This window comes from Homarus americanus, unplaced genomic scaffold, assembly GCF_018991925.1.
Source record: "Homarus americanus isolate GMGI-L3 unplaced genomic scaffold, GMGI_Hamer_2.0 scaffold24260, whole genome shotgun sequence".
Classification (NCBI taxonomy): domain Eukaryota; kingdom Metazoa; phylum Arthropoda; class Malacostraca; order Decapoda; family Nephropidae; genus Homarus; species Homarus americanus.
This window is the reverse complement of record NW_024721079.1, coordinates 11,684,280-11,696,507: the sequence shown is the minus strand read 5'-3', so window position 1 is coordinate 11,696,507 and position 12,228 is coordinate 11,684,280. Positions and strand designations below refer to the sequence as shown.

At 42.3% G+C, this 12,228-nt stretch overlaps 1 protein-coding gene across 1 annotated transcript in view; it reads left to right on the top strand.

Moving 5' to 3' along the window:
- Positions 1 to 244: 244 nt before the first annotated feature.
- LOC121861590 overlaps positions 245 to 12,228 on the top strand; it is a 53,108-nt gene continuing 41,124 nt past the window's right edge. Inside the window, exons 1-3 of the mRNA XM_042359474.1 lie at positions 245 to 476; positions 1,784 to 1,818; positions 8,293 to 8,404. Of these exons, the coding sequence (XP_042215408.1) occupies positions 387 to 476; positions 1,784 to 1,818; positions 8,293 to 8,404 (237 nt within the window). The 5' untranslated portion in view covers positions 245 to 386. The remainder of the gene's footprint in view (positions 477 to 1,783; positions 1,819 to 8,292; positions 8,405 to 12,228) is intronic.

Below are 12,228 nucleotides of genomic sequence, written 5' to 3'. Positions count from 1 at the left end.
TGTATTCACCATGTGTATTACGATTATATACACAGACCAGTTTGAATTTTCGAAAGCAAAGGAAATTATATAAATTATTGTTATTCCGCAATTATTCCTATTTGGTTTAATGTATATTAGGCTTATTAATTTTAATAATACTTCTACGCTCGTGTGTTCGTCTGTGTGTATGTTTAAGTGTTTGTGTGTGTGTGTGTGTGTGTGTGTGGAGCAGCCAGCCAGCTGTCAGCTGAGCCAGACTTACTGAGCCAGTCACCTTCTGGCTGGGTACTAAGATACACCTCAGTGTGTGTGTGGCGGGGACCTTACTTAACCTGCCATATACAATACGTCTTTAGCCTGAAGCATATATATCAGTTAGTGTGGTCGTCCCCCTCACTGTTGTTATGATGGAACATATTAAGCAAGGAATAAGTTTCTTTAGAAGAGTGTCTTTCACGACTCTCTCCCACCAGGACCGACTCGACATACTCTTCGTAAGTAAAATATCCCCAACTTTACTCTTTGTCTTCTGCCGTCTAGGGAGGGAGTAGGAATGCATGTTTTCCGTCCGTGCATACTTCAACCGTCAACACCAAAGGTAAAACAAATATCAATGGATCATAAACAATCTTGCCATGTAAATGTACCACTACTGATCTCAAACGAGATTAATGATTCGAATTATGACCAGTTGGACTGTTGATGGCTGATTTTGTGTATTTATCTAATTTAATAACTGTGTTATATACATAAACACGTACTGTACCATTCGTCTGAATAGATATCGACCTGCTGACGGACTTCGTTTAGTGCAGTCATCCCTGTGTTGACCTCCATTGCCTTAACTGACTAATCATGTACTTTTGGAAACAACCACCAAACATTAACATCCTGAACATTTCAAGCTATAAAACCACCTTGACAATAACAAACAGGATAGAATTACTTACTGTAACAGAGTTTATTTCGATACAGGAGCTCCGACGGTCCTGTAAGTTATGGCCTCCAGATACAATATTTAAAGTCACAACATGACATATTTTGTTTTGGCTATCACTAAAGATAGGACTGACAACCTCTGAAAACATCTGGGAGATAAATTATTACGCCCGGATACTCAATAATAATAATAATAATAATAATAATAATAATAATAATAATAATAATAATAGTAATAATAATAATAATAGTAATAATAATAACATATTAATAATAAATTAAATAATTGGGCATTAAGAAGCGCTCCAGCACCTCGGGTAATATTCTTGAGGGTCACTACATAGCTGTTGTTGAAATTTCAAAGTTGTTCAGACGTCAGCGCCGAACCCAAATAGGGTTCACTGGGTTCGACCCATGCCCGGCTTGAGGGGACTTGGAGCCACACTGTTTGTGTGAGCAGGTTGTGTTTCAGGTGGGCTGTAGGTGTGGGTGAGTTGTGTGCGTAGGTGTGGGTGAGTTGTGTTTGTAGGTGTGGGTGAGTTGTGTTCGTGGGTGTGGGTGAGTTGTGTTTGTAGGTGTGGGTGAGTTGTGTTTTTAGGTGTGGGTGAGTTGTGTGCGTAGGTGTGGGTGAGTTGTGTTTGTAGGTGTGGGTGAGTTGTGTTCGTGGGTGTGGGTGAGTTGTGTTCGTGGGTGTGGGTAAGTTGTGTTTGTAGGTGTGGGTGAGTTGTGTTTGTAGGTGTGGGTGAGTTGTGTTCGTGGGTGTGGGTGAGTTGTGTTCGTGGGTGCGGGTAGGTTGTGTGTGTAGGTGTGGGTGTTCCTAAGGCGGGTAATGAAGATATAATAATTTTCCTTCTCTCCACAGGGGACGTTCTTCGTACATCTCATCCTCACAGTGTGGTAAGCGACACTCCCTCTTGGCTGTGCGGTGGTACAGTACCTCGGTCAAGCCACCACTCTTCCTTGTTGGTTAAGTTAGAAATAAGCATTGGAGAAGTTTATACCACAACTTTCCAATTTGGAGGAAAAATGCCTTTGGTTTTTATCATTTTTTCTTAAATTGAAATTTTGTTGAAATTCCACTGTAGGTACTTTGGGACTTGATGATTAAGGGTCTGGGGTAAAAGAAAACATTGAACTGAGTATGGTTATTAATGACCCTTGTAATTATTTCACTAATTATAGTTTCACTAATTATGAGGGTATTTTTTTATGTACTGGGTATTGGATATAAGGTGACACAGATATGAGTGGTACCATGTTGTGACAAAGGTAATAGTGAGGAGACTACTAGTGACAGCAGCAGGATTTTACTGTATGTTATGTTAGCTTATGTTCGAGTATTGGTGGTGCCTACAGAGTAGTGCTTTTGAAGAGTGGTTTGTTGTCACACCTTACAGTGGTAATGGAAACTGGAGAGAAGTAGCTTATCGCCATATCACAGCAGAGTATTGCTGTCAGCTAAAGAAGTGGCATGTTGTCATAGATAGATAGATAAATATATATTTTATTGACCACAAATTATGAATACAGAGTTCACACCGAAATTTTACATAAAATAGTCCAAATTCAAATGCATTAAAACACCAAATTGTGTGATGTTTATGTACAGTAATGCGAACGAGCCGAGCGAGTGAACCACTGTGTGGCGTGAATGATCGTGTGCACGAGTGCTGTGACTGTCCTCTAGTGGCGTGATTGACGTGTGCATGAATGCTGCCACCTAGCGGTGTGAATAAAGTTGGGTGTCCGAGTAGTTAGATGACATAGCACGAGGTTTCGTGATCATGTGAGACAGATTGTTTCCTGCTGCATCAGTATACAGACGTCTCCCAGTAAACTGCATCTGTGAAGACTGTTTCATGGAGCCGTCAGTAACCAAGTAGAACTTGAACACAAACATTAATAAAAGTTCACTGATTCAACCAAAAGTGGCACATTGCCATATATTAACAAGAGAGCATTTACAGCTAGTGACCTCACTGAGTGAGGACGTGTCCACTGGCGCTCCGCAGCAGCCAAGGTAATCACGTCGACCTGTAGCTAATTTAAGGCAGTTCAGTACTTTTACGGGAAGACAGTGCATACTTTTAAGGTGTCAGTGACTGTGAGTGCTAGACTTGTGAATATGTGCGTTCCAGTGAAGCGATATCGTCGCACCGACCTGTTCCGGCTGAAGTCTGGTGCTGGCTATCCTCCACCCCACACCATCACTCTACTAAAGGAGCTGAGAATCTTTCACAGCCGTGGCTGCAGACGGGGTCGCCGCATTCCCAGACGAATCCCTATCATCACTCCGAGCAAGCATAAGAAAGTCAAGACAGTGCCTGAAAGACAGTGTGCTCGCTATGAAGTGCCGCGACTATGGTACAGCCTACCATCCCTATTGCTGTCCAATGTCACATCTTTATGCAACAAGGTGGTGTAAGGTCAGTGTCACAGTGAAGTCAGTTGGTGCAGGTATTGTGGCGATTACCGAGGCGTGGCAAATTGTTCACACCTAGGTGTTAATGTACCTGAGGATGTAGAAGCTTTGTGGGTTCAGGTCACTCCCACCCCTGCCAGCTTGCCCCTCTCATTGTTTGTGTTTGTTATCACCCCCCCCGCGCACCAACCACCAATGTACTGAGGTGACTTTAATGAGTTAGACATCAGCAACATCACCCAACACCTCCACCTTGCACAAATATTTGACTTTCCTACACATGGGAATGCCACCCTGGACCTCATCATGACTGATCTCGGCAACCACTACCTTCCCTCTCAGCCGCTGCCTCCCATGGGGCGCAGCCCCCACCTGTCTGTACTGTGGTCACCTACACCTACCATCTCACGACCGCCAATTGTTACCAGGACTTACCAATGACTCTGCCATGCGGCGTTTCGGACAATGGGTGACCCGGTATCCCTGGACTGAAGTGATCACGGTAGACGATGTGCAGAACAAGTGGGACAATTACCTGGACACTATCACCAAAGCCTACCACCACTTCTTTCCAGCCAAGACACTGAGGATCCACCCCGATGATGTCCCGTGGATTACAACCCGTATCAAAAGACTTATTGAGCAGCGCAACAAGGCATACTACACCAACAACCGCCTGTACAAAAGTCTACGTAACCAGGTCATCAGGGAAATCAAGTCAGCCAAGAAGACTTATTATCCCAGGAAAGTGCACGGCCTCAAGGAGGTCGGCATCGGTCAGTGGTACTCTAAGGTAAAAGATCTCTGTGGTCTTAACAGTCAGTCTCCCACACTTCTTTTCATCTCATTTACCTAGTGAGGAGGCAGCTGAGATAATTAATAACCACTTTGCTACCATATGTCATACCTTACCCAGTCTTGACTTCACTCTCCTCCCGGCTTACTTACCTTCCCCCTCCCCCCTCCCAGTGTTCAACCATATGAAATCGCCAACAAACTCCTGAAATTTAAATCCAAACGCTCCACGACCCCAATTGACCAATCAAAATTTAAAAGGAGTTTGCAGTCGAACTTGCCACCCCCCTCTGTTCTATTATTAATGCATCTCTCAGACAAAGCAAATGCCCTAATGAATGGAAAACCGCATTTGTCACCCCTATCCCCAAGGTCCCCACCCCACAGTCCCCTAGCGACCTCAGGCCAGTTGCGATTACCCCCATACCCAGTCAACTCTGTGAAGACTGTTTTTGAGTGGGCATTTGCTAGTATTTATCAGTCAATTGATCCACAGCAATTTGGCAATATGAGGACCTCCTCTACATCACACTGCATAGTTAGTTTCCTGGATTTCCTGCACAAAAACCTGCAGAAACGTAAGACAACACTGGCCGTTGCCCTTGTTGACTTCAGGAAGGCTTTTGACCTTGTTGATCACTGCACTGATATAGATTTTAATGCACAATTTCTATACATTAACTTCATTGTACTAAATGATGAAGTAAACTAGTTACTTTATCTTTGATAGTACACTACAGGTATTAATTTTATTGTGATATTATTTCTATCGTTAATAGTATTACTATTACTACCTATTTGTATTATTGCTTTGTAATGTGCAATTGTACCGTTCTGCATTATTACTATTATGAATTTTATTATTTCCGCCATCAAAATTACACTAATATATATTTATCATTTTAATAATATTACTAATTACAATTATTTACTTTCTTATCCCTAGTGTTAACGGATCACTGCACAGTGTAATATTTTGTATTATAAATCTCATATTACTGCATTATGGTCACATCATTCTCATTGTGAAATTTATTCCTATTATATACTACATTTTGTGATAATTATATTCCAAATTAATTCCATGCTAGATATAATGTCTCTGAAATCATCAGTATAAGTACAGTCCTATTTTTATTGAGGTGTATTTATCATTATTATTATTTTCATAACATTGATATTATTAACATTATAATCCATTTGAAGTAGTAAACCAATGTATTAACCTGTTTATTGTTTACTGAATAAAGCTTTATTATTATTATTATTGTTATTATTGTTATTATTATTATTATTGTTATTATTGTTATTATTATTATTATTGTTATTATTGTTATTATTATTATTATTATTATTATTATTATGTTGGGTATTTGGTTTTAAAAACCAGTTTGGCAATTTTTGTGTAATGAAGTCATAATGTTTACATCTGACTTTATTTGACGTCTTTGCAATGCCCTAACACTTGGTTTGATGGGCAAAAGAAGTTCATCTGATGGCAATTTGGGGGTTTTATGGCAGCCTAGGACATTCGCCATTTCGGATCTGCCAATTTTCCTGCTTTCCCATTGGCCAATTATGAAGGACTTTTAGTATGGTGTTGCATACACCCAAACTAATATAAAATCACCATAAAATAATTTGTTGTAATTTCTTTTAGGTCAATTACATTCACTATAATGAGTCGTCTATATATACCTCGTGACTCATGGTGTGGTAGGGTTCAAGGATCCATCACCTGGCAGTTGTCGGTTTATAATTTCAACGTAATTTTATTATTATTTGCAGTTTACATCAATAACAAATTAATTTCAATGGCAGTCTTAACAGAACGTAAATCTTATTACACGTCTTCATAATTTAATACAGAAGACGTAGCAGAACGGTACCTAATATACTCACTGTTGTTGCCTGTTAGTTACAAGTGTTCCCAGTGTCGGTGTCACGAGACGATATTCTTGCTGGTAATACTTCTTCGTGAGGTTTGTGAGCGTGCATCAGGTTACACAACCTGTTTACAATTTAAAACCTGATACCAGCAATCGTATTAGGGGTCAGTAGTTTACCATTGTTTAGGTGTGTATGTTGACAATGAACTCAGTTCTCGGGCCATTGTGAGAAGGTGAATCAGCAACTAAATTATTAAGTCTTATTAAAAGGTCGTTCAGATATCGTAACTATCTCCAAGAGTGAGGTGCTTCCCCGTCTGGAGTACTGTCACCCCGTCAGCTACCCTGAGAGATTAGAGTGCCTGCAATTGCCTAGCTTATACTACAGCCGGGCAAGGGGGGGACCTAATTGAGGTATATAAACATCTCAAAGGGCACTACTCAGTCGAGTGTCCTTAGCTGGAGCTGGCGGACGATCGCCCCACAAGGAGTCACAGCTCAAGGTTGAAGAAGCCGCAAGTCCAGAAAACTGTGAGGAGTAACTTTTTTGGAATGAGAGTTATGAACTCTTGGAAAAATCTGCCAGAAAGTATTGTGACGGCACCGGGTGTGAGCTCTTTCAAGAACAGACTTGACCAACACTTGAGCAGGTTCAGATACATTCAGGAGCAGTACATGCCCAGTACTTGCCAACAGAGTGTAACAGAGACGTGACCGATCGCCCAAGCGGCTAACTAGCCGATTAGTGGGAAGAGGATAAAACTATATAGGTACATTTTTTGTATACCCTCACTGTCTAGGTACATTGTATACCATCACTGTCTAGGTACATTGTATACCCTCACTGTCTAGATACATTGATACCATCACGGTCTAGGTACATTTTATACCCTCACTGTCTAGGTACATTGATACACTCACTGTCTAGGTACATTGTATACCCTCACTGTCTAGGTACATTGATACCATCACTGTCTAGGTACATTTTATACCCTCACTGTCTAGGTACATTGATACACTCACTGTCTAGGTACATTGTATACCCTCACTGTCTAGGTACATTGTATACCCTAATTGTCTAGGTACAGCCTGTATACGCTCACTGTCTGGGTACAGTCTGTATCTCCTCACTGTCTAGGTACATTGTGTACCCTCACTGTCTAGATACATTGTATACCCTCACTGCCTAGGTACATTGTATACCCTCACTGTCTATATACATTGTATACACTCACTGTCTAGGTACATTGTATACCCTCACTGTCTAGGTACATTGTATACCCTCACTATCTAGGTACAGTCATCCACAAGAGTCCTGCCGCCTCTACTGGTGCTCCACGAGCCCCGAGATTCAGAAGTGGAGCAACCTGGTGAAGTTGAATTCGGAGTTGGAAGAACTGATATGGTTGTTGAGACATTGGGCCGTAGAAAGGTGGATGCCTTTTATGTACAAGAAACCAGGTGGAAAGGAGATGCATCAAGGTTATTATTTATAGCAATGACAACTTTTTTCTGGGTTCGTAGTGATTTTGGGTCAGCTGAAAAGTGGATAGAGAAAGTGCTAAATGTGAAAGGTGGAAATGCGGAAATTTTTGTTTTATATCAAATGGTAAGCAAGAATTTGGTAACGGTTGTATCTGAAATCGCCCCACAGATTGTGCTAAATGAGAATACTAATTGAGCATTGGTATTTTTTCAACTTCCTCCTTGGGGATAGTAGGTGAAGTGAAAAAAAAACCTTTTAAGCATTAAAAAATATCAGAAGAAAACATCCATAAATGCGGTCTGACCACGAGTAATTAGAACTCCAACCTTACTCATACTGTTAAATTAACACACACACACACACACACACATACAGTTATGGCCAAAACTATTCTCGACATTTTAAGTTATTTTATCATTTCTACCACTTAATAGCTTACTAGCAGGTCTGTTCTTTGCTAGTACCTTCATTGTCCAGTGTTAGTACAGGTGTAAACCGGAATCCCCGAAGAAAACCTGTGTGATATTTCGTAGGGTCAGACTGGAGAACACTTTCTCATATTCGGCCTGAATCGACTCTCAGATCAAAATTGAACCCGAACAACTAACATCTAATTTCGTGCCTATAAATTTAATTGGTTTCTAGTTGCTGAGCGCCACTTTTCAATATAAATTAAATCAGAGCAACAACACAAAAAGACAGAAATCCAATGCAAAAGAACTCCCGAGTAAATAAAACGTTTTAAAATCCCATTCACATTCCCTTTCTGTGTGTTGCAGGAGCAGCCCGTGTGGGTGTCTGCCCCAGAGCTTCATCGTCTACAACAGCTTCTTCCTCTTCACCATCATCTGGAGTCTACACCAGCGGGAGTCTGAGGAGGCTCCCTTCATGGTGAGTCTTAATATAGTGTGTTAGCTTAATCCTGATATTTATGGGGATAGTATTATTTATAGGTTATAACTGTGTAATGGTCAGCATACTCGCCTCGCAAGCGAGCGCGCTCTGGTTCGATCCCAGAGCAGGGTGAAACTATGGGCAAGTTTCTTTACGTCATTTGCCTTTTGTCTACCCAGCAGTTAATGATTTACGGATCTTGTTCCGGGGTAATGGTTGGCCAGTGCAGTGGGCGAGTTCTCCCATTGTAAGGGCCGAAACGATCTTCGTGCTCGTTACCGCTGCTAACTCTCTCGTTTGCTGGTGCGGACGACACTTGGGGCGGTTGGACAGAGGTGAGAACGGCAGAGACTATCTGGGTCACCGGCAGATTCAACCCAGCCGCCATACAGTCACTATCTAGCTACCCCGTCTGGTTGTGATCTCATCATAGGTCCTGGACTCGTGGGCTGTGTTCCCAGACCTTCACCTATCGACTGTCAATTCTCTGGTCATCTACCACTACCACACACCACGACCGTCAGTTCATCTCATTCCGTCTGTGCCCCGGTGTTCTCCTGCCATTTCAAGACGTCGCTCGAGTGTGGAGTTGAATGGAAGCTTCCCTACCCCGAGTGTGGATCACCTTGTTCCAGAACCTTCCCCCAGGGCCACTGCCGTAGGAAATATCTGTTCATTGTTTGATTCTTTCAGTTGTTGACTCCCATTAATTGTTTGATTCTATTAATTGCTGACTCCCTTTAATTGTTTGCTTCCATTAATTGTTTGACTCCATTAACTGTTGACTGCCTTAATTGTTTGACTCCCGTTGTTATTTGATGTTTGTTGAGTGGTGTCAGAGTTTTGTGTTATATTTTTTATAGTAAAGAGATGTCAATCTCAAACGGTTGTTTGTTATTCCTCAGAAAACCATGGTCCTTGACTTTCCTTAAATAAGAACCTGATTAGTCTGGTAAGGGATTTCTATCCCTAAGTCCCAGGCCTTTACATCGGTCTTTTCGGACTATTCCTTGACACTAGGTCATGCAACTCGTTAACTCAGGGTGTGGTTGTTGTGTTGGCGACAGCTTCTGCACCTTAAACAAATTCACGTCTGGGTGGCCCTTGGACCGGCCATCCTCGTTACACGAGGGGCAACCATTATTATTATTATATCGGTGATGTTTGTTGTGATACTCTGGAGTTTGAAATTGTAATTAGTGATGGTGATAGTGAAAGTTATATTGATGATAATGATGGTGATATTCTCGTATATTTAATGGTTGTGGTCAGTGATGGAAACATTCTAGGTGACTTAATAATAATGGTGAAGTCTTGCTCAATGGTTAACGTGATGGGAACACTTATTACAGTGTTTATTTTAGTGAAGTGATAATGATGGTTATATTTAATTATGGAGAGTTTTGAGTCACGTAGAGGTGGTGAGGAGAAGAGGATAAAGGTGGCGAGAAGAGGAGGATAAAGGTGGCGAGGGGAGGAGAATAAAGGTGGCGAGGAGGGCGGCAGATTAATTCAGGGCAGGATGCAAATGCACTACAGGAGGATTTAAATAAACTGCAGGAGTGGTCAGAAAAATGTCAAATGAAATCCAACACCAGCAAGTGCAGCGTACTTAATATTGGAAGAACAAATACTGTCAATGTATACAGCCTTAACAACATCAACCTAGAGAAGTCGACTTGTGAAAGAGACTTAGGGGTACTTGTAAGCCTGGACCTACGGCCTAGAAAACAGTGCGTTAATGTTCGAAATAAGGCAAACAGAGTATTAGGTTTTATATCTAGAAGTGTGAGTAATAAGAGTGCAGAGGTCTTATTGCAACTATATCTTGCTCTAGTCAGGCCGCACCTCGATTATGCGGTTCAGTTCTGGTGCCCTTATTATAGAATGGTTATCAATTCACTGGAGTCGGTGCAGCGAAGAATGACGAAAATGATTCCGGGACTTAGAAATCTTCCATATCAAGATAGGTTAAAGAAACTAAATTTGCATTCCCTAGAAAGACGAAGAGTGCGAGGAGATATGATAGAAGTATTTAAGTGGGTGAAAGATAAAGGAGATATAGATGAGGTTCTTATAATATCCGAGCAGGATAGGACCCGTAGCAACGGATTTAAGTTGGATAAGTTTAGGTTTAGGAGAGAGATAGGAAGGAACTGGTTCACAAATAGGGTAGTAGACGAGTGGAACAAGCTTAGCAACTTTGTAGTAAATGCTGGAACGTTTGAAAATTTTAAAAGGAGGCTGGATAGATTCATGGATGATAGAAGGCGGTAGTAACTCCCGACAGGAGCTGCCATGCACAGGCCAAACGGCCTATTGCAGACTCCTGTTCTTCTTATGTTCTTATAAAGGTGGCGAGGAGAAGAGGATAAAGATAGCGAGGAGAAGAGGATAAAGGTGGCGAGTAGAGGAGGATGAAGGTGGCGAGAAGAGGAGGATAAAGATGGCGAGGATAAAGGTGGCGAGGAGAGTAGGATAAAGGTGGCGAGGAGGTGAATGATAAAGGTGGCGAGTAGAGGAGGATAAGGGTGGCGAGGAGAGGAGGAACATCATCACATGGGGAGCATCAGCACAGGAAGAGCATCACCACAGGGAGAGCAACACCACAGGAGGAGCATCACCACAGGGGGAGCATCACCATCGGGAAACTTCATCACAGGGGATCATCACCACAGGGAGAGCAACACCAAAGAGGGAGCATCATCACAAGGGGAGCATCACCACAGGAGGAGCATCATCACAGGAAGAGCAACACCACAGGGGGAACATCACCACATGGGGTTTTTTCACCACAGGGGGAACATCACCACATGGGGAACATCACCACAGGGGAACATCACCATAGGGGATCATCACCACAGGGAAAGCAACACCACAGGGGAAACATCACCACATGGGGAGCATCACCACAGGGGGAGCATCACTACAGGGGCATACTCACCACAGGGGATCATCACCACAGGGGATCATCACCACGGGGACCATCACCACGGGGGACCATCACCACAAGTGGGGCAGGTGGGGCATCACCACAGGGGGATCATCACCACAGGGAAGCATCACCACGGGGAAGCATCACCACAGAGCACGATGAACATAACATGATAATGATAGTGAAGCCTGGAAGGGTTCATATCATAACTTGTGTGTTCGTGCGTATGTTGCCCCGTGAGAGTTACCGTGGGCCTCCATGTGCCCAGGTGGGATGGTCAAAGTATTATTCTATAAGTGTGTCAAATGAGTGACTGACCCACATGTAATTTAAGGTTTTTGAAATATGTAGTTAAATTAAACACGATTTTTCATATAGTTACGCGAATGATGGGAAATAAAAGATATAGATGGGGTGTGGTGGAAGCGCTGTAAACGTTGTGTGGACTCACTGGGTGGTTTGGAAGTCTTTAAGAACATAAGAACATAAGAATGGAGGAAACTGCAGCGGGCCTATTGGCCCATACGGGGCAGTCCCGTTTACACCCAACCCCTATTGCTCATATGAGCATCCAACCTATGTTTGAAGCAATTCAACGTATTCGAGTTAATGATGATATTTGGTAACTTGTTCCATTCATCCACTACTCTGTTTTCAAACCAGTGTTTACCTATTTCACGCCTAAATCTAAATTTGTCTAATTTAAAACCATTGTTACGAGTTCGCTCCTGGTTGGTTAGTTTGAGTACCTTTGTAATGTCCCCTTTGTTTAGCCCTGCCTTCCACTTATACACCTCTATCAGGTCGCCCCTCGCTCTACGTCTCTCGAGGGAGTGCAAATTAAGATACTTTAACCTGTCTCTATAGGTTCCAATGCCGGTTAGTC